Genomic DNA, 23,711 nt, shown 5'->3' with positions numbered 1-23,711 from the left:
GGTGGACCGACTGCCTCTTCATTTAGTTCTCCGCCATGAATTGGAGAATATCTGAAGCAGAGGGGAAGAAGGGAAAATAGTGGAATAAAGATAGGACCACACATCTTGAAGACCTCCAGTCAGGGCCGGCTCCAGCTTTATTGCCGCCCCAAGCGGCGAAGCAAAAAAAAAAAAAAAAGAAAAAAAGAAAGCCGTGATCGGCAGCACTTCGGTGGCAGCTCAACCTCGCTGCTTCATTCTTTGGCGGCAATTTGGTGGCGGGTCCTTCACTCCGAGAGAGATTGAGGGACACACCACCGAATTGCTGCCGAAGACCCGGACATGCTGCCCCTTTCCATTGGCCTCCCCAAGCACCTGCTTCCTTCGCTGGTGCCTGGAGCCGGCCCTGCTTCCAGTTACAGGTAATTAACCTCCTCTTCTTCTTCAAGAGATGGTCTCTACTGTATTCTTGTATATTCTTCAATAGCTGCGTGCTGTTTCAGGAAGAATACAGTTAAGAATGGATTGATACAGGTGAAATTTTGAAACTACATTAGGGATAAATTTGGGGTGTAGGTGTAAAGAAACTAACTTTGTGAAATAGTGTATGGATGGTCTGCCATCATTGCACCAAGTTCACCAACTCTCCTTGCCAATGAGATGGCTGCAAAAAAGATGACCTTAATGGAGAAGAGGAACATGGAGCAAGTCCCTAAGGTCCAAAGAGGGCTGGGCATGTCAGAACCGAAAGAATGAGATTTAAGTCCTATTGGAGTGTTATCTTTCAAGGAGGTGGGAAAGTTCTTATCAGGCCTTGTTAGTGGGTGTGCAAAAATAGAGTAGCCCTCCACAGAGGGATGGAATGCATAGCCACCAAATGGACTGACAGGGAACTGAGGGATAGACTCAATGTTTTCAAAGGAGTGGAGAGGGGGAGAGATGCTGAAGCCATTGTTTCATCTGGTGATAATGATGGTGACAGTGTGGTAGTGAGTCCTATTCCTCTTCTATCGAATCGGAAGGTAAATTTGATCATTTGCTTGGAGGGACCGCAGGTGGTGTCTCCCTAGTAGATCAGATTCCAAAGAGGGGTACTTGTGCCAAGGTCCAGAGTAAGGCCAGTAGGTGGGGTCTAAAGGTGGTGGCAGTGGTCCCCATGGTGTAGGATACCAGTCACTCTGGGCCAAGGTCGTGTGGGTCTGTTGGGGAATGGTGGTACATGAGGAGTGGTTCCTCTGATGGTTCCAAATCTCCTGAGGAGGAAAAAGTTAACTCGAGTTCCAATGGCAGTATCGTCAGTACTGATGGACAGATATAGATTGTGGGGAGGGCGGGGGTGAGGCGGTGATAAACTCCGTCCCACCAGCAGATCTCTGAGAGGCAATATAAACTCTGGAAATGTAGGGTTCTGATGGAGGGGGAGATTCTGAATTCAGGAGAGCAAAAATGCCCTGTGGCGCAGCCATGGATCTGGAGCTCCTTAGTATAAGAGGGTCTCTGTCTGCCCTGGCCATCACTGCCAGCGATGATGATGGTATCCTGTAGTAGTCGGTCTTCCATTAATGGATTTAACCTCCATGAATTTATCTAGTTCTCTAGTTATAGTCCTAGCTTTCACAACCTCCTCAGGCAAGGAGTTCCATAGGCTGACTGCGCAGTGTGAAGAACTTCCTTTTATTCATTTTAAACCTGCTGTCCATTAATTTCATTTGGTGGCCCCTAGTTCATATATTATGGGAACAGTGAATAAGGAAAAGTTATTTACTTATCTCCATACCACTCATGATTTTATATACCTCTATCATATCTCTTAGTCTCTTTTCCAAGCTGAAAAGTCCTAGCCTCTTTAATCTCTCCTCATATGGGACCTGTTCCAAACTCCTAATCATTTTAGTTGCCCTTTTCTGAACCTTTTCTAATGCCAGTATATCTTTTTTGAGATGCAGTATTCCAAATGTGGGCGTACATGGATGTATATAAGGGCAATAACATATTCATCTTATTCTCTATCCTTTTTGAATGATTCCTAACATCCTGTTTGCTTTTTTGACTGCCGCTGCACACTGCGTGGACGTCTTGAGAGAACTATCCACGAGATGACTCCAAGATCTCTTTCCTGATCAGTTGTAGCTAAATTAGCCCCATCATATTATATGTATAATTGGGTTTTTTCCCCCAATGTGCATAACTTTACATTTATCCACATTAAATTTCATTTGCCATTTTGTTGCCCAATCACTTAGTTTTGTGAGATCTTTTTTTAAGTTCTTCACTGTCTGCTTTGGTCTTAACTATCTTGAGCAGTTTGGTATCGTCTGCAAACTTTGCCACCTCACTGTTTACCTCTTTCTCCAGATCATTTATGAATAAGTTGAATAGGATTGGTCAGAGCCATCCTTAGGCCCCACATTTCATGGTGCCCTAGGCAGCTGTGTGCTGCATACACAGCAGCACTAGCCCCGGTGACCACAAGGGGGTGTGTGGCCCCAGACAACTCCCTCTCCCCTGCCTCTTACCCTTCCCCCCTGCTCCGTCCCCAGTCTCCCCTTTCCACCTCTTCCCCCAGCAACCCCACACTCATCAGTGGCAGCAGCAGAAAGTGGAGCAACCCGGCCCCAGACCGCTCTACTCCGCCAGCTCCCAGCCACGGCACTCTGCTTCCTGCCACCGGTGAGTGCAGCTAAAGGATCACACTCACCAGTGGCGGGAAGCGGAGAGATGCAGCCCCAGCCTGCTCTGCTTCCCTTGCCCCTGCCCCAGCCAGGTCACTCAGTTAGGGAAAGGACTGCCCCCAGCTTCACGGGCAGCAGGAAGTGTATAGCCACGGCTGGGAGCTGATGGAGTAGTGTGGGCTGAGGCTGGGCTGCTCTGCTTCCCACTACTGCCGGTGAGTGGGGGGGAATCCCTTCCCACAAGATCCCTCCCACAAGCAATATGGCTGGGGCTGCGGTGAGGGAAGTGGAGCGGGCTGCTCCTGGCTCACCGCTAATCCCTCAGGCCACTCAAAAGTGCCCCCCGCACAGCTTCTGCCTCCCAGAGCCTGGGGGGAGGCCTGGGGCCCCACACAGCAGGGGGCTACGTAGGGCACCCAAATAGCTAGGGACTGACCCTTGGGGAACACCACTAGTTACCCCTCTCCATTCTGAAAATTTACCATTTTTCTACCCTTTGGTCCCTGTCTTTTAACGAGTTCTCAATCCATGAAAGGATCTTCCCTCCTATCCCATGACAACTTAATTTACGTAAGAGCCTTTGGTGAGGGACCTTGTCAAAGGCTTTCTGGAAATCTAAGTACACCATGTACACTGGATCCCCCTTGTCCACATGTTTGTTGACCCCTTCAAAGAACTGTAATAGATTAGTAAGACACGATTTCCCTTTACAGAAACCATGTTGACTTTATGTTCTTCTATGTGTCTGATAATTTTATTCTTTACTATTGTTTCAACTAATTTGCCTGGTACTGACATTAGACTTACTGGTCTGTAATTGTCTCTATAGAACCCTTTTTAAATATTTGCGTTACATTAGCTATCATCCATTGGGTACAGAAGCTGATAAAAGACAGGTTATAAACCACAGTAGTTCTGCAATTTCACATTTGAGTTCTTTCAGAATTCTTGTTGAATGCCATCTGGTCCTGGTGACTTGTTACTGTTAAGTTTATCAATTAATTCCAAAATCTCCTCTAATGACACTTCAATCTGTGACAATTCCTCAGATTTGTCACCAACAAAGGACAGCTCAGGTTTGGGAATCTCCCTAACTTCCTCAGCTGTGAAGACTGAAGCAAAGAATTCATTTAGTTTCTCTGTAATGACTTTATCGTCTTTAAGTGCTCCTTTTCTAGTTCGATCGTCCAGGGGCCCCGCTGGTTGTTTACCAGGCTTCCTGCTTCTGATGTACTTAAACAATTTTGTTATTACCTTTTGAGTTTTTGGCTAGCTGTTCTGCAAATTCCTTTTAGGATTTTATTACATTTTTACACTTAATTTGGCAGTGTTCATGCTCCTTTCTATTTACTTCACTAGGATTTGACTTCCGCTTTTTAAAAGATGCCTTTTTATCTCTCTGCTTCTTTTATGTGGTTGTTAAGCCACGGTGATGCTTTAGTTTTTACTGTGTTTTTTAATTTGGGGTATCCATTTAAGTTGGGCCTTTATTATGGTGTCTGTGAAGTGTCCATGCAGCTTGCAGGGATTTCACTCTAGTCACTGTACCTTTTAATTTCTGTTGAACCTTCTCATTTTTGCATAGTTCCCCTTTCTGAAATTAAATGCCACAGTGTTGAGCTGCTGAAGTGTTCTTACCCCCACTGAAATGTTAAAGGAATCAAAGGTTCCTGGTGTGTAGCCGGTAGAACCCTATGTTTCTGTACCTTCTTGTTTTGCTGATGGGACTTAGGACATACAATGTCCTCATGGGCCAAGCCAGTGGGTTTGCTCATAGGCATGTTCGATGTCTTCAGAACGGACTTAGAGGAAGTCTTAATTCCATGCTTATGGGAGTGATTCCTAATCTCTCGACTAGGGCCCAGCCCTGGGGGTAGATCTTCCAGCACTGGAGTTGGACTTTGCAGCAGGAGGCACACACCTTGCTGATTTATGCCGATGTTCGGAGAGGTTCCCCAGTCTGGGTCCCATTGGGGGCTTATGGCCATCTGTATGAGGTATTTACAGAGGACGTGTCGGTCCTTCTCAGGTACATCTAGGGAAGGACTGACAAATACTGTACCAAGCCTCAACATGAGCCTCTGCCAGGCAGTAGAAATAGCATTGCTGGGCATTATTGACTGAGAAGGATTGCAGGGAGGAGGTGCAGAGTTTGAAGATCAGAGCTTTGGGCATAGGCTGCTACCTGAATAGGGTACAGGGGTGCGGTGTGGGGGGATTCCCACAGCCTAATATTCTAAAACTATCAACACTTCTAAATCTGCATGTTATTAAAACTATGAACTATTTACAGCTAAAATAATATTGTTCTTCAGAAGAGCCAAGAACACTAAAGGTTCCAACCCAGACCATGCAGTGATGAGTGCCAATGGGGGGAGGGGGTGCCAGCAGGTGAGAGCCATCTCCACCTAGGAGCCAGACCTGCTGCTGGCCACTTCCAGGGCACAACATGGTCCACAGTGCCAGAACAGGCAGGAAGCCTGCCTCCTGCTGCACCACTGACCAGCAGCTTCCTAAGGAAAACCCCGCCCTAATCCCCTGCCCCAGCCCTGAGCCCCCCCCAACCCAGAGCCCATTCCTGCACCCCAAACGCCCCATCCCCAGCCCAGAGCCCCTCCCACACCCCAAAACCCCTCATCCCTAATTAACGTTGGGTCAGGGACATAAATTTTCTTCAACTGGGTCGCTAGAGAAAAAGAAGTTTGAAAACCAATGCTCTTCACAACATTTACCTGAGTTCTCCAGTTCCTGGGATGAGCAAACCTTAATAAATCAGATGGACCAAGGAGAAGATGTTCAGATCACGATTAGATTTAAAACAGGATTTGGGTTCTAGTCTAGAGCCAGACCAGTGTAATAAAGTGTCAGCAGTAGAGAGAGAGCCCTGGACCTCTGCATCTAAAACCATGAGCCTTGCCGACACTGGCATGCAGCATGTGTATACCTACACCCACTGTAGTGAAAAGCCGTCTGCATCCACATTTCTGTGGAAGGCTCCAGAACAGGTGAAGCAGTGGGGAAAGACTCTGGTAGGAGGGAGCTGCTGGAGTCTTTCCCTGTGGCAGAGAAAGACTCCAGCAGCTTCCTATGTCAAGGAAAAGCTCCAGCAGTGAGGAGCTACTGGAGCCTCTCCTTGCTGCTTTCCCCTGCCAAAATCTCTCTCTACACTGGGGAGGCAGTAGGAAACTACCATGGGTAAAAATAGCGACAGACAAGAGAGGCACTGGTTGGGCATTTAGAGAGACGTGTACAGTATATACCCTAAGATGCTGGCATGTCATTACTGTACTTGCCTAAGGAGTGTAAAACCATCTACAATGCTATTTATACCCATGGTAGGGGTGTGTGCTGTGTATGTACTCTACATGCTGCTGTAAGTATAGATACACACTGAGTTAAAGGACCTGTCTCGCTTTGCCAAAGCTGTAGCAAGTTCATCAACCTCTGTGTGACAGAACACAACATGAAGTACATTTTTGTTTTTTTGATTCAATTTGTAAAGTCTGAACTGTTCTTGCAAGTATTTGGCTGGATTTAAAGTAGAAAATGGGCCCTTTCTGGTTTTGTATCCAGAATTAGAAGCGAAAGGGAGATTTTTGATCCAGGTATTCAAATTCATCCATACTCCCACTATCTGAAGGTGTTATATTCAAGGTTCTAGTTCTGGCCAATCTCCACAGCATTTTGGGATGGAGATAATATACAGGCAGAGGAGTCAGTGGCTGTACATATATTGAAGGATGGAGTCCTGTTACAAGATAGTATTGTCCTATAAACAGCTCATTTAAACACTGCTGTTTTGCAGACATCTTGATTTTTGCAAACAAATTTAGCATTTATTGCTTTTTTTCCCTAAGCAGTACATATTAACATGTTTTTCTTAGTTTTGGCATGCTTTAAACTCAGCTTTTAAGCAAAACAAAATGGAGAAAAGCTTGTCTTAAGAAGTTTCCTACATGTACATATATTTTTACATATTCTTTACAAAACAAGTAATTAAAAAGTGCGATATAAGTTCCATCTCTTATCCACAGAAGAAGATATTACATATATATGCAGAAATTAAGAACTATACAGTTAAACTTGGAACAAGTAACTTCATTTTTTAACTCTTTGTCTGGTAGCATAGTGCAGGAACTACCGACAAATACAGAGACTTAAATAAAACAGAAAAATACGAGAGTCTTACCAGCAATATTACAGGATTAAAATAAATTCTCTTTCAAACAAATTTGCTTTAAAAAAGATGGGTTTATTGCCAAAGAGAGGAGACCACCATCTATGGGACAGCAACAACAGAAAGACAAATGCTACAAAACCATCAATTTTTACCACCTGTATTACAGAACTGTTGCTATGTTTATTCCATTCACATTTTTGTTGCCCTGAGGCTGCAGATAATTCACATTCTGACAATCTCACATCAGCTTTGTTCTGTTCAAAAAATGAACTTTTTAACCTTTGCTGTGAGACAACTTGTTCTTCTTAATACCTCGCCCCTTTTTCTCCCTCCACCCCACTCCCATCAAAGAAAGCTCGCACCAAGCTAATTGAGTCTGGTGGAGTGAAGTCTAATAGAGTCTGAGAAAATATGCAGAAAAATATTTTTCTGCAGAGATATGTACAGTATCTCCAGCCCCATGCATTTACCAAATAAGTATTGAATTAAAACAATATGGATTTTTCTTGACATTATTTCCATGTCTTTGTAACATGTTTTTTGGGTGGAAATCATCATAAGAACAATTATACTGCACTTAATCCTAATGGATCGACATTTTGCAGTTGATCTGACTTTTCTTATTCCTGTTACTGGGCATTTTATTTTATTTATTTGTAAACTGTTAACAGGAGCTGCCAACACAACTCAAACGTCCTACCAGTAGAGCCTAGGAAATATTCTTCTATCTTTTCAGGTCTCATTTATTCATGGAAGAGCTGAAAGCTGTTAATCTTGTTTTACCAACGAAAATGTTTCCAGTGCTTAGCCTTTAGTCAATTTCAGCTGCCTATCTGCCAATAGCAAACTAAAATAATTTAAAGTACCCAAAATTAAAAATCATATGAAATTGATCCCTGGAAACGGTTATACATTGTTATAACTCTCCTCCATTTTGTTCCATTGACTGCATGAGATTTCATAAACTTCTGAAGTTAAACAGAATTCCTAGTAGTTTAGACAAATCTAGATATGCTATACTTAACACACGTTAATTTCTATTCATATTTACATTACTTTACAAGCTATATTAAATAAATATCAGCATTACTAAATTTCAGTATCTTAAATATGTACATTATTCCTCAACTGTGTTTTACTAAATGCAGATTCCAAAACTGTTTGAACATCCACTATAACAAAAATGACTTTGTGTATAACAAAAGTGGAACTTGTGGTACAGTGATCAAATAAATCCCCAGAGTACACATTTCTTAGCAATGGAAAGACTTGTGTCGTAGACAGTTCAAAATAATCAACAAGCAACTCCTGAAATCCGCATCTCAGCAAAACAAAAGTCATTGAATATATCCTGGCAACTGCAGATGTATTTCAGAATAACCTATACAGTAATAGTTGACAATTCTAAAATAATTAGGTGGACTACTGTGCTTTGTAGTTGAGAGAAGTAATGCATTGTTAGTGGAAACAGAACATTAATACGACCATGCTTATTTTAACTTTGTATCACTTCATCTACTTCCGAAAAATTTAAAGCACCACAAAAACAGATATACAAGATATATCCATGGCTGTAGAGTACACACATTTAGGCTCTCTTTTAAGTACATTTTCAAGTAATAGAATCCAAAGCTGTGCAACAAAGAAAATAAAGGGAGCTAAACAGAAGCCAGTATAATATGTATCATTTGCAAAAGAATGGAATGTATTCTGAAGTGAAAAGAAACTTGTGTTGTTTTTGAACCATTGTTTCTAAACACAATGAGCCAGATTCACCTCTTGCTCGTTCAGGAAGTGCAACAGCAAGGATCACACTTCTTATATAGGAGATTCACCCCCATCAGGAAGGGCAGCTTGAAGTTCAGTCAGAGGCATTAAAGGAGCACCCTACTAGCCAGACCTGCAGCAAGGATGTGTTAACACATCCCTCAGTCACCCTGGTCAAGCTCCTTTAGTCTGCCAGCATCACCTATTTTGGGGCTGAGCAAATTTCCTGCAGGCCCCAGCACATGGCAGTTAGGGTTGCCACCTGGCCAGTTTTTAACAAGCCTTGCCAGTGAAATGATTTAATTGGCTGCTCCCCCACCCTGAGGATAAAAGGGGAGGAAATACTCAGCAGAGACTTCCCCTAGGCCTCTCCCTTTAAGACCTGGGCCTGCCGTGGAGGACTCAGCTCCCTTCCCCTTTTTCCTGGCATGCTCTGGGTCAACCAGACTCTCTAGCCTCCATCTAGATAGGAGAAAGGGGACAAGTGGGTTTGTTATTGTGGGGCCACCTTCCCTACCAGCTGCATATGGATTTCACCAGGGCCCAGAGCCACCTTCCTTCCCAGCCAGACAGGATGGGGGCACGCCCCGGAGTGGGGTGCAGGGAGGGCACCTAAAAGGTGAAGGGGTGGGGGATCAGGCTAGTGGGGACGGTGGCCAGTTTTTCTGCATCTCAGAGGTGGCAACTCTAGAGGTTGTAGATGTCTTGCACACTACCACACCTCCATGGCAGCCTTGTTATTGCTGGGGGCTCTGAGCTAATGTGTACACTAACTTTTCCCTGCATAGGCCCTGAAGAGAATCTGATAAAGTAACATAAAAGTAGTTTGTGCTTTCCCATCAGGAGCACCTCAAAATTGGGGACAGATTTTTAAATGTTTGTACTTCCACTGGTATGTTTTTCCTCTCTGGGAAGCTCTATTTGATTCCTAATGGCTAAAGTCAGGCTGGTCTCCTTTTCCAGCTAGTGAGGATTAATACTTTTAAAAGTGCCATCTCCAGGGTTTTCAGGTATACCAACTGATCAGGAATGGTTCATTAGCATTTTTAGCCAATTTACAGATAAAAGCATTGCATGATTTATGTGATCAGAAAGAGAGGAAAATGGGATAAATCTTGTCAGGAATAGAAGAGAGGAGATTAAGAGAGGAAAAAAGCTATTTTGTGTGAAGGGAGGAGTGATTGTTCTCTGAAATTGTACAAGATGACATTCATTATCTGTCCTGCTGGCATGGAAGAAAAGCTAGGAATGAATAATGAGATTTAGGAAAAATCACACCCACACACACACCCACACCCTATTTTGGAATTAGATCAAACATTGACAATTATGTTTATAAGAGGTAAAGATGCCATCCTCATCCCCTGTTTAATCCCAGATATTCCATTTTGGTCTGTATGACAAATGAACATTTTCATCCCCATCACTGTATGGGTCATTTTATTTCTAAAGGTAGTGGAAAACCTGGACCAACAAAAGGTATTGGAGAATATTTTTAAGTCAGGTCTCTCTTACTGACTTAAGAGAGAGAGAAAGATCTTCCCACATTCTTCCCTGACAGAGAAACTGATACTTTAGTGAAAAGTTTGAAAACCTCTCTCTTTAGGAAAATAATTGCCAATGCATCATGCCCTCTCAATTTTTCTTCCAACTCCTTTTATTTATATGTATGTAACAGGAACTTTGGTCTTACATGACCTATTCTCCTGTTTGTTCACAGATGGCTGCTAACCAAAAAGTAATGTCAAAAATTGAGGATTATGACTTTAATGAGAGTTGAATTAGGCCCTCAAAGTCAATGTCAACTCAACCTTAAGATATTTCTTCCCTTAAGATGATATGAGCTAACGACTTTTGACATAAACACATTTGCTATTATATTTTACTTCCTTTAACTTTTCTTATATTTAAGACAGAAGTGTTACTATTCTTATAAAGAAAAATTCGCTATTTCAGAGGGTCTTTAAAAAAAGTCTTCTTAGCGGCCAAACACTATTGGTAAATAATGAAAGTGTATGAAGATGATACCTCATTTCTAATGTAGATAGCACAACCCTTTTTACCTTTTACATTAAATTAGGTTGACAATGGACATTTTGAGAACTACAGTATGTTCAGAACTAAGAGAGGATCAGACTGCAAGAAGCCTCATCATGAGCATTTGGTATTGAATGACAAGACCTATAAATGTAGCCAAAGGAACCCGCCATCTTACAAATACTAGAAAAGCCAAGAGCTTTCACCTACAACTTACATTTATCTGCTGCTGATGGTCTTGTTCTTAATAGTAAGGTGTCCATGTTATAAACACCACAATCACAACAGGTATTTGCAGTCTCCACAAGCCCAAACATTGAATTGGCTTAGAAACTGAATTACCTTCTCATTTCCTAAAGCTAATAAGCTCCAGGACTGAGGCACTCTGCCAGGCTGGTACAGGGGAAGATGCCATTGCCTGTGCTTTAGCTGTTATGGAGCTATAGTAAGGATAATGTCTTCAGACACCAGGGTTATCCATCTGGCAGCATTCACTAGCAAATTTATTTAAAATGTAATAATTCTATTTTCTACAGTAGTCACATATATTGTGTTTTATGCATGGTCCCACAGACCTGGAGCCTGATTTTCAAAAGATCATGTGCAAAAATGTGTGTACAACTGCACACCGAGTTTGTTGGTACAATTCCCTTAAGTGTGCTCAGAAATCTGTTATTTGCGTAGTCAGGTGGCTAGATGCTCAACTCAGCACTCACATGTGCAATTACAGTAATTGTACATGCATTTTTGGACTCAGCATTGGCTACCTTCCAACAGTCTGAATACTAGGATTTCCACATGGAGAGACAGGAGAAAGAAGGGAGATGTAAAATATATGTAAAGTTAAATGAGAAAGATAAGGAAAAATCAGTCTGCGTTATAAAGATACAAGTAGATCTTAATCCCAGACAGTGCACGCCTGGCCACTTTAACTTTCTGTACTGTAAAAAAGGTACATTGCACATCTACATTTTCCAGTATTACTGTGATACAGTGCTCGATGTCTACACATTATTAAAATACAGCATGCCAGTATTGGTTGTACTAATGTATACTCTGACATGTTAAGGCAGCACAATTAGAAATTATTGAAAGTGTCAAGCAAAACTACTTGAGCTAAGACACTGAAACTTTTCCCTTAAAGACTGGACAATATTCTGCTGATTAGGAGACGGAACACTCCACAGGTAGTCATTCAGTTTATCTGAATCATTGTATGCAGTCAGGTATGGGGTAAGGGCAAGTTTGCTATTCACTGGTTTTCCAGGAGTACAAGACATGCTTTTGCTACAGAGAGTCTCAGAAGAAGCAGAGTCTACATTGTTTATCTTTGGGTCTGATTTCTTTGTTTGGTTCTGGGAAGTCTCTAAGTCAGACCCCTCATCTTCAGACTTTATTTCAACATAGTCGTCATCATCCTCTTCTCCTTCTGCAGTGTCTTTGAAATTAGAAAAATAGTTCTGCGTAGCTATTTGTGCATTTAGCGGCGAGTTCTTGTTCACTCTCAGAACTTTTTGAGAGTCTTGAAGAATCATCTCTGAACAGTTTTCAGGGAACTGCTTCATCACATCACATACTGTGAATCCTGAAGCAGCATTTGGCACAGACTCCTGGCTGTCAGATCTAAAGTTTCTATTTGAGTACAGCTGTTTCTTGTCCATTTCATTTAGGTAAGTTATTGGTTCCTCAGATTGGTTGACCACAATTGAAGAAGAGGATTGTGACCTGCTGTATGCTTGTGATTTTGTATGATTTGCTTTCTTTCCTAGTGAGTTATAAATGTGATCTTGGTGTAAATTCTCTTTGTTAGGCTGACTAATAATGGCACTCCACCTTTGTGCTGGGCCATGCAGCTGTGTAGAAATCTGAAGAGAAGGCACTGAGCAGGCTGATGGCAATTCTCTTGGATTGCTTTTTGCACCGCTCTCTACAGAGGAGCTCTTTGACTTCAGATCTTGGACTTCGGACCAGGGAGAGAAATCAGCTAGTTCTCCATTACTGTATGTAGAATGCAAAAGCCAGTCCTCTGCCCTTAAGCGTTCACTAGCTAACTGAGAACGAGAAGGAGATATTGACACTGGGGATGAATACCTTAAGGCTGATGGTTTCTGAGGAGTGGCCCAAGTATCCTTTTGCATTTTGGGTGATGTCTCTCTAAAAACAATCTGGTCATAAAGCTGGGAATATTCAGCAATTCTGGCACCTGGAGAAGAGAAATAGTTAACTAGTCAAAATTAACAACAGTGTAAAACACAAGTTATATGAAAATTAAAGTTTCAGACAAACTAACTCTTAAATCTTTGTCCTTGACCATTGTAAACATCAACATTTTTCAGCCTTACAGTCCATAAAACAATGCAATTCTAGACTCCAACATTTCAGATCAGTGACATGTACACAGTCATTCATTGTAGTAAAACATGAAACTGACAAGCGTGAAATGTTTTGTGACAAAAGAGTGAACAACCATGCACCATACATTCTGGGAATAAGATGCCAGCATCAATATGATCTGTAGTTATGAAAAGATAAATTATGTAACTGTTAAAAGCACTGCTACTGCTAAATATCAAGCAGTTCGGTTCTCTTTTTAGTTCACCATTTCAAAGTTGCTGGAGTATTTATTTCTTCTTAAAAGAAAACTATTTCACATATATATTTTCTTCTATCTACTGATGTTGATAGTTCAGACATTCTCAGTCTTAAAAAACACACAGAGTGGCAGGGACACTTCCCCTTTCATTTGCAGTCATATGGATCATCTTTCATCGCATCCCTCTGGCAGCAAGTCCATACATGGAAAAGTAACATTAGGAAAGTGATATATTTTTAGCAGTATTTCAACATGACTGAGCAGCTGGGGAAAGGAGAGGAAGAGCCAGTACCATGTGCCTAGTCAGCCCTCTGCAGACCACCAGCAAGTGCTCCAGGGACCACAGTCTGAGAACCTCTAATAAATAGATTAAATGACTACAACACTAAAGCATACTGGTAACATCCCCATTTGGGGGTGGAACACTCCCAGGTTTTTGCCCTGTCTTAAGTGGCTGGTTGGGAAGAATATTTCACTACAATGCTCACCTTTGGTCACTAAAGTCTCCTCCTCCTATTGTTTCTGGGCAACAAGAGGCTGAGTCTTCTCCTACAATTGTTCATTGCTCCTGTGCTGGCTTTCATAGGCATGGAGGCAGCCTGCAACCCCTCCAACAAAGAGAGCACAGGTGCCAGGTGTGGAGGGGGACGGGGGGGGAGGAGACTCCTGCATTTGTGGAAGAGGGAAGAAGAGGAGGAAATGGAATCCATCAAAGGTGGCAGAGAGAGAAAGAGATGGGAGATGCCCCCAGGGAAGGGCTAGAAATAGAGGAGAGAGGACCATGCTTCAGAAAGATGCCAGAGGGCACAGGCCTACAAGTTGCCTTCAATTCACATCAGCCAGGGTAACAGGCCACTGGGGCTCCCCCCAGAAGTTAGCAAGGGAAGGGATAGCTATGGGCCACTGGGTCATGCAGTGTGCCAGGAAACTCAGAGATTTAATTAAACATCTGCATCTTGGGATGTTTATCCCAACTCCGAACTTTGGGGCTCTCCCACTTGCTATAGTGGCTGCAAGGTTTGCTGTTCTCACATGTTTTTCAACAGTTTATCATTCTCATGAAACATCACTGACTGATACCATGTCACACAATGCAACATAATGGAGCACAGAACATACTATTATATTTGGTGGATATTTTTTCCTGGTAAAAAAATCTGATCTTTTAGGAGCATCCTGAAAGCTGCATCAGATATGATAAATAAGATATTTCTGTTTTTTAAAATTCTATAGATACAATGAGATGCACAAACTCTGGTGACTGGGAGTTTGCTGAATCCAAGTCCCCAACTTATTTTAAAATCGTCCATGGAAAAATTTCTCACAGGAAACTTCTGTTGTTCCACCCTGCTCTGTGCAGTGCAGGTTCTCTAGAAAGGGGTAAAGACCGAGACTTTTTCCTTCCATGACCCCAACCCCATGCTTGCAAGCAACAAACAGGAATTTTCTATAAAGGAGCTGGACCTGGCTTCTGTGATGGATAGTATTCTGTGGCTCAAGGGGGCCCAGAGGAGGAGTGATTAGGCCACCTTCTCAGCTGAAACCTGCAGACCACCCTAAGCAAGAAAAGTACTGCTTTTTTTTTTTTTTATAAAAGGCCAGAGTGCCCAGGATCACACTTCTATTCTCAGGCTATCCTGAACCAACCTGTCTTGTGAAAGCAAGATTGCTGACATTGCTCCATTCTTTCCTCTTCTCTTCTATCAATGAATGGCAAGATTTTTCTCTTAATATAGAATTGCATTTATATCCTTTTTGCACTAAAGTTACATAAAGAACTCAATTTCATCTCAGTGGTAACACATTAAAGGTAATACTGTCATCATCATCCAACTGGTGGATCAAGAGGTGACCAGGGTTATAGCATTTTAAATCAATACATAAATTTCACCAAAAAGCTATTAAAGAAATCTATTGGGGGAAGTGGGGGCGGGGAAAGAGATTGAGAAGGACAATATTTTTAACATACCAATGGCAGGACCCCCTTGTTTCTTCTCCTCCAAAATGGCCGCAAGATCTTTGTGCCTCAGTTTCTGTTGCTGGCTGGATGGCTGTTCCAGCTCTGGACTTTTTACCTTCAAAAGCTGATTGGCCTTCTTAATTTTTTGACTGTATTGCCTTGCCATCATAAAAACTCTGCTTTTTGTTTTATCCACAATATCCATTCCATTGTCAGTGCTCTCTGTATGTGCATTGGATAGAATACTATTGGCAGATTCATAAGGGCTGTCTATAAAAGGCAACTCACTGGAGAAGGAAGATCTGTTAAGACTCAGAAGTGAATTATCTTTAGATGATGTTGATTCATCAAATCTGAGACTGGCCTCACTCAATCTGGCTACCCTGTGTTTCAAAGTTTTAGGGAAAACAGGCTTTTCTGGCAGTGAGAGTGTGGAAAGTGAATATTCCACATCCTTACTCAGTTCAGGAGTACTTCCAACATGGAGTCTTTCCTGCATATCATCTTTACAAACAGGAAAGGCTGCCAAGACGTGGTCTCTTGTCTTTTCTTCATTCTTCTTGATGTAATTCTCCAGGTCATTCCAGATCTCATCTACTTCTTCAGATAGTTTATCAGCTGCAGACTTGTGGGAGAGTGAATCAGAGTTGGAGGAGCTATCAACTAAGCTCAAATAGTCATTATCTAAAGGAACATAATGATATGGACTTTCATCTTCACTGAACTGGAGACTCTCTTCAGAAACAAACTGCCTTAGATTATCACAACATGCAAAGTCTGTTTCCAGGCCCAAAAAACTCCTCCTTTTAGAACATTTAAGACGGTTGCATTTGAAATTCAAAAGTGGTGGTTCTTGAAGCACTATGGTGTCATAGATGTTCTCCTCAACAATCCTGAGCTCATGTGAACTTAAAGTTGGTGCCTCTCTTCTGAGTAGGATTTCATCTTTACTAGCAAGAATGGAGGTCCTATTTTGATTTGCCTGCCTTTTTTCAGAGGCTGCTTCCACCAAGCTTCTTTTGTTTTGGCTTTTGTGGAGAGAGTCTCTAGTAGATCTTTGGGGACCATGACCAGACTCTTTCTTTCTGGTCAGACCCATCAGTTTTAAATCTTCATAACTTATATTATCATAGACATGCTCTATATCATCAATGGTCAGCTCTTCTGAAGATTCTGGGTAAGGACTGATATTGCCCACATCAGTTCTAGAACTACTTTTCACTTCCCTTCTGTGCTGGACAAAGTCATTGCCTCTATGTCTTGCATTATTTGGGCAAGAGTTACTTTCACCAGCACTACTGGCCCGTCTAACAATTCTATGATGACTGGAGCTGGAGATCTCATTTTGATTAATTAATCCCACATGCCAACTGCATGGACGACCTGAAGCAGCCCTCTCCTCACACGCAATTGAACTTGAATTGGATGTAGATACCGATGGTACAAACATCTGATAATCATCTTCATCGTCTTCATTCTCCTGAGCTGGCCGTCTACTGGGAAACAAGGTTTGTCTGATCTGATGGTCAGTCCAGATGTTTCTCACAGTGGTAGTTCCCCCCAGGATATCCATGATTAGTGAGTTGTTCTGCGATGTGCTAAACTGTCTAGATGGCTGCCTAGCAGAACAGGAAAAGGAAAGGTCTGTATTCACTTGGGTAGATTCTTCATCTGAAGGATCTTTGGAGCTCTGTGGAGAATTGAAATACACAATTTTGTTAGCCTCACTCTCTGCAGTAATGTCCTTGATACTGAGGACTATAACCTTGACCCTAATGCTGTGCCATGTGGAGCCTAGCAGAGGAATGCAGAATGATCTTGCTCCATTGTTTCAGAATCCTTATCACCCCTTGCAAACTGTGGTGGATGTGTAAAACTTTGCCACCACCCCCAATCTTTTCCACCATCTAGCATTTGAATATATAAGTATGACTCTCCCCCCCTACATATAGGAGGACTACAATGGGGTGGCAATAAGCAGGTAAGACTGATCCTGTTAGTCATCTTTTTCCCTAAGCAATATATATTGGGGTCCCCTAAGTTCACATCACAGGGCATAGCCTTGAATATATATAATATAATAAATATAAGTTAATCACAGTTCACTACAGAAGGCAAACTTTTTTTCCTTGAATACTTTCATCATTTTATGACTCTTCACTGGATTCTTTCCAAAATATCAATGACTTCATTTTTAAAAGGTGGCCAAAACTTTGCAAAGTATTCCAAGGATTTTCTGAAGCTGCATGGGCTTGATCCTGCATGTTACTTAATACCCTGACAGATGCTACACACCCTAAGCTCCCACTGACTTTATGTTTGAAGAATTAATAATATACTTCAGTGCTTTGCTGAATCAGGCATTTCATGGGAGCTTGATGCTCATTACCTTGATGCTCATTACCTTGCAGGACTGAGTCCTTTAAGAGAAAGTGCAGTATTATCTACCAGGTGTGCAACCTCCCAATATTACATCAAGCTATTTTGTAATAGCATCAGATTAGTGGGTTTTTCTAGTAATTATCATAATCAGATAGAAGATTCTGCACTAAGATGTTTAGTGGTTTTTTTTAAGACAATATGATTAAAATTTAAATTAAACAACATAAAACTGTAGTGCATACAAAATAGCACTTTGGAGTGACAACTTTATTAGTGTTCCTTTACATTAAAACTAAGTAAATGTTCATTTGCTTTTAAGATCACATATTGTGAAATACCTGCAGACACAGATGTCTAATTGCAGTTTGTTGGATTCATTATTTTTACACATTTTACTTCTTACTCTTTTGAAGTTCATTTAAGGTTTAGGGAAAATTTCTGAGCATAAGACATTATTTAGCTATCATGGCAATTCTATTTTTATCTACATGTGTCCATTTAGAAAGATACATATAGATGCCTATGACATAGCTATGCTATACAGAGATGTAACAAAATAAGAGTATCAGGCCTGACACATTTCATTTTAAATACCTGCATTTCACATTTGTTGAGATTAACACTTCTTCGTTTTTCAACATTTTCAGCAGCTTGGCTATTAAGTCTTTTTCTACCTCCTTTAGGTTTTTGCTGTGAATTTTTTTGTGTGCCCTGCGATTAAAAAAAAAAAATGGATATATTATGGTCTACAGTTCTTTGAACACCACAGTATTTAGTCACAGCCAAATCTGGGAAATGCCAGAGTTCAACATGATGTAACTAAATCAGAATTTGCAGTGGAAGAGACATTTTCTTGTGCTATCCCTTTTGTGTTGCTAGATATCAGAGACCACATTCATTGCAGGATGTTACTTGTCTCCAGAATTCACAGTAAAAGTCTCAGAGCAATGCAGTTTCTCATGACATGGCAGGCAGCAGGCTCAGAGAGGAGTTTTCAGACTCTTTTATACCACGTTCTTACTAGAGCACCCCTTGCAAAACAAACACCACTCAGCATCAGTTTCCTAGCTGCTCTTCTACTGCTCCACCCAGCCTCTAACACCTTTCTGGGTTGTAGACCTCAGCCCTTGAGTTAGGTCGCTTATAGATCTATCCCTGCTGGGCACTCAAAGTCCAAAACAAATATGAAATAAACTCTTCCCTTTCTTCCAGAAGATCCACCAGTCCTCCCTAGCCCCTGGTCCTAGCCAGCCTTCTCTCTGAGGCCTGGTCTACGCTAGGAGGGGGGATCGATCTAAGTTGCGTAACTTCAGCTACGCGAATAATGTAACTGAAGTCGACATACTTAGACCTTCTCACTGCGGTGAGTCGATGGCTGCCGCTCCTCTGCTGACTCCACCTACACCTCTTGTGGCATCTAGACTAGACGCGATAAATTGACCCTCATTGGATTGATCGTTGCCCGCCGATCCGACAGGTAGTGTAGACATACCTTGACAGTGAGAGCCTTATGTCTGCTTGCTCGCTCTCTCTCTCTGCCTCCTTCCAAGCCTCTCCCTGGAAACCTGCCTGCAGCTCCAGGTGGCTCAGTCTGGGCTAACTGGGCCTTCAGCAGCCCATTAACCTCTTCCTTCCATGCACAGGGGCTTGTGTGCCCCATTGCAAACTTCTTTACGTAATGATGAGTAGCTCAATTTAAAAGCGTGAGCGCTTAGATGGATCTCCAGATCACATATCTGGACACTCAAATTGGTATTTAGGACTACTGGATAGGTATTTATGTTCACTAGCATAGATTAGAGCAACAGAGTGTGGGATTTTGACACCTTGTTAATATGTCCACATTTAAAAACTGAGGCCTACAGTCATTCAGAACAGCTGCATATGCATGAAGATATCCCGTAGAGTGGAAAGGACAATGAACGTAATGGTAGCCAATCACCTTCTTTAACAGTATAAGTTAAGCTCATTCAGTGACAAGTATCAGAGCAAGAAGAAGATAGTTCTGTACAATGAGTAAAAATAGCAACATTTACATCAAAGGCAATCTGGAGGAGTAGAGAAGACTGGCTAAAAACAAATGCTTTCTGTAGGTATAAGTGCCCTGGTCCTCTGCACAGGGGTGAATTTCAACCCCAGAATGTAGTCCAGAAAGAACTCAGTTCCTTCCTCTCTTGGATTGCAACAAAGGATTGATGCAAGGGTCTAAATGCAAATAGTTATTTTGGATGTTGCTGTCTTCATGGTTTCAGTGTTCCGAAATTGAAACTCCTAAAACTCTACCATCAAAGTTCAATGAATATTTGGGATACATCCCATGGCTTAAGGAACAATACTTAGAAGCAGTAGCAGTTATAAGCAATACATCTGCATCTTTAAATGGGCATTAGTACATTTACTCTGCCACCACTCCCACCCAGAAAGCAAAGAGATTACCTGTTCACACTCTTCCTCATCATCAGCATCTATCTGTTCTGTAGCACATGGGTGGAGATTTTCATCTTGATCACTGCTGTAGGCTGGTTCAATGGACCCTTGAAATTCATTCACAAGCCCACTGAGATTCAATGAACCTTTTTTCCTAGAACTGAGCAGGGCTTCACTTGATCCCAGTTTGGCAGCCTGAGAAAGCAGGGCTCCTTCAATACTGCTCCGCTTAAAAAAAATAAATTTAAAACTAATTTAAGTATCCCCTTTATGTTGTATATTTTAACATGCCATGATCAACATTTATTTATGCTGCAAGATAAAAATCACAAACAAAGCCCCAAAATACAACGTAAGTTTTTGCTGCATTCATCTGTACCTTAGACTAAGTCTACCCGGGGGGATTGATCTAAGATCCGCAACTTCAGCTACGCAAATAGCGTAGCTGACGGCGTATCTTAGGTCCATTTACCTGGCCATGAGGACAGCTGCGAGTTGACCGCTGCCGCTCCCCTATAAACTCTGCTTCCGCCTCTCGCCACGGTGGAGTTCTGGAGTCAAAGGCAGAGTGATCAGGGATTGATTTTATGACTTCAGACGCAATAAAATCAATCCCCGATAGATCAATCACTACTCGCCGTATTGGCGGGTAGTGTAGCCGTACCTTAAGTGAAACATCAAAGAAAAGAACTTGAATTGATCACTAAACTTTCCACAAGTGATATATAGGGATCATATGATATACCCTATAAAAGGACTGTGGAAAAATGACATAATGGTGTTTGATGCTACTGTGTCACAGTGATGCCAGATAAAATATGCACATTTGCATGTAAAAATATTCTTTCCCTTAAGTGTCAGCCCTGCTAACTCAGCCTAAGATCTGAAACTCAAGATGAGTCTTTCCTGCTTCAATTAGAATGTAATTAACAATTCTGATTGCAAATGGACACTTTTCTGGCTTGTTGAGCTTGATCCTCCATATAGACTCTCCATGGCTAACAGGAGTAATGTGTATTACAAGCTTATTTTTGCCAGAAATGCAACATGTGACTCGAAATGCATACAAATAGCAGAACTGTCAAAAAAAAAAAAAAAGCCATCTTTGCATAGCACTTTAGTTAGGGTGATCAGACAGGAAATGTGAAAAATCAGGACAGGGGTAGGGAGTAATAGGAGCCTATATAAAAAAAAAGACCCAAAAATCAGGACATCTGGTCACCCTAACTTTAGGTATCCTAACTGCATTTTTTACAGTATTTTTACATTATAGATTTATTGCACTGTATCATGAAATCTAGGCATGCAGACATTAATCAAGTTCTATTTATTAGGTATTGCTGAAATAAAATATGTGTACTTCTTTATAATGTTATTGGAGAGTCTCTGAAATGTATTGTTCTTGTATCCTATTTAAAACCAGTAAAACACAATACATTCTGAAAGTATTCTGGATTCAAACAATCCCATGTAATATTTGAATCTACTGAGATATGGAATACAAAAAGGACTTACCTTGTGCATCTCTGGACTTATTTCTGAAAATATATACAAAAATATGTACAGCATGATAAATAATCATAGAAGAGTCAATTTGTGCCACTTTATTAATGTTACATTAATATTTCAAGTCTGAATCTTGTTGTCTAAGATTTAGAATTAATTTGCTTAGTGCTAAAGCCTTACTTTCCCCATAATTGAATTAAATAAATAATTGCAGTTAAAAATAGTAATTTTATTGTTACCCCTTGTTGACCTGAATGGCAGTCAAAGTTTGGGGCCCTGGGGATGTTCCAGCTGGAAACAGAAACTGATGGAGTCTGGTATATTCTTTGATGTTATCTTTATTTGCAAGGAACTACAAAGTCCTGATTCTCCAAATGCAGGAGGAACCAAGAGTAGCTAGCGTCTTCAGCCAACAAGAAACCCAGAGCTCTCTAGCTTCCCCCCCCCCCCACAGTCATACACCATGCTCAGAGGCTACTGTTGGCCTTCTTGCTGCGGCCTTTCCCTCTGTTCTGTGTATTTCTCATTTTCTGTGTGTTCTGCCTCTAACCCACCCACCTCTAACACAAATCAACACTCAGTCCAGAAACTCCTGGGCAGGTTCACAAACCATTTTGTCTTAGGGGGTGTTCAGTTGGGGGGGTCTTGTCGTTAATGTATCCTGACAGTGATGTTTATTGATGGGCATAGTCACACCCTGTCTCCAAGAGGGTATGAACATATGAATAACTATGTATATGGGACTATTTACTTGCTTCAGTGTTTGCAGGATCAGGCCTCAACATGGACATTCAAAGGTAGGGATAATACCCTAACTCATTTTGCTTTCTCTGCATTGCAATTTTCTCAAGGCTGAAGTTGCATACTATGGGCAAGATAGTCAGCTGATGTAAATCAGTGCAACTCCATTACCTTTAACTACATCAGTTTATAAAAGCTGAGGGTCCAGCTCTACATGTGCTGCAAACTAAGCACAATGGGAAGAGTCACAAAGATGATGATAGCACATCTTTGAATTCCATTATGTTTGTTTACCTAATTTATGGTAGTACTGCTTAGTGTGTTGACTTTTTATTGTTAATAGCATATACAATTAGATACAACATAACTTACCGCTTGGCTTCATAACTTTATGGACTCTAGACGAAGGTTCTGAAAAGGATAAACATAGTTAACTACAGTGTTCCAAAGAAAGCTACTGGTATCTTGGCCAACATTTTAAAAAATGAATGCCAAAATTTAAGCTCTTGAGTCCCTTCATAGGGACCTTTGGTTGGATAATGGGACTTGTGCTCCTAGATCACGTACGTGATTTTGAAAATCCTGTCCATTAGTAACTAGCTTGGTTTGCATAAGTGCTGAGCACACAACTGAAGTCAATGTATGTGTTTGAAATCAGTGGGAGTTGCTTAGCATTTCTGAAAAATCAAGCTACTTGTTTAGGTGCCTAAATTTGTACTTAGCAGCCTAATTTGAGGCCTCCACTTTTGAAAATCTGTCTGAATTGCTGGAGATTTACCGCTCTATTAGAAACCTTTGGTGAGGTTTGTAGTTTAGTATTGGTTGAAAGTATAAGTTGAGTGTTCCAAATAGGACCATTCAGTTAATATTTCACATTGTCAATGTAATTTTACACCTTGGAAACATTATGTATAGAGATTCTGCTTGAAAAACAATTGAAAACCTTTAATGATTTGATTGTTTCTCAGTGGTAAATGTTGCTTTATGTTAAGTCACTACATCAATACTCTTGTAAACTATACTTAAATGACTTGGTATAAACTGAATATTACATTTCTCTGATCTAACTGATCACTGTCTCTTAATATTTCATTAAGTAGTTGAAGATGGACATCATAAAAAGTTGGGATTCAAAACTGGTTAAACTATGTAAACATTTCAACCACAGGAAGAAAAACAATAAATAACCAACAAAGTTTATTATAGATGATAAAAAAGATATTGTATTACTCTAACCAACAGTACCATTTATCAAATGTCTAGCCTTCAGAAGGCTCATAGGAGTCTGATTTTAAAAAAAGCTTAATGTAATTAAGGTAAAAACAGGTTCCATGGTATTAATTATTCACCTTTAAAAAAAATATGTACGTCAGTACTATATCAAAGTACTTGGCTTTCTTATATATCCATAAATAAATACACACCCATAAACATCCATTGTTTTAAAAAGTGTGCAGTTTGGATTTT

At 41.1% G+C, this 23,711-nt stretch overlaps 1 protein-coding gene across 1 annotated transcript in view; it reads right to left on the bottom strand.

Annotated features, from left to right (window-relative positions):
• Nucleotides 1-6,882: 6,882 nt before the first annotated feature.
• The window catches only part of PLEKHG1 (pleckstrin homology and RhoGEF domain containing G1), a 241,478-nt gene continuing 224,649 nt past the window's right edge, over nucleotides 6,883-23,711 (bottom strand). Inside the window, exons 14-19 of the mRNA XM_032782441.2 lie at nucleotides 22,617-22,655; nucleotides 21,513-21,535; nucleotides 20,007-20,225; nucleotides 18,165-18,281; nucleotides 15,198-16,878; nucleotides 6,883-12,838 (exon numbers count right to left, since the gene is read on the bottom strand). Of these exons, the coding sequence (XP_032638332.1) occupies nucleotides 11,733-12,838; nucleotides 15,198-16,878; nucleotides 18,165-18,281; nucleotides 20,007-20,225; nucleotides 21,513-21,535; nucleotides 22,617-22,655 (3,185 nt within the window). The 3' untranslated portion in view covers nucleotides 6,883-11,732. The remainder of the gene's footprint in view (nucleotides 12,839-15,197; nucleotides 16,879-18,164; nucleotides 18,282-20,006; nucleotides 20,226-21,512; nucleotides 21,536-22,616; nucleotides 22,656-23,711) is intronic.

This window comes from Chelonoidis abingdonii, chromosome 3 (genome assembly GCF_003597395.2).
Source record: "Chelonoidis abingdonii isolate Lonesome George chromosome 3, CheloAbing_2.0, whole genome shotgun sequence".
NCBI lineage: Eukaryota > Metazoa > Chordata > Testudines > Testudinidae > Chelonoidis > Chelonoidis abingdonii.
Note: the sequence above shows the minus strand (reverse complement) of the source record. Positions and strands in the feature narration are given on the sequence as shown.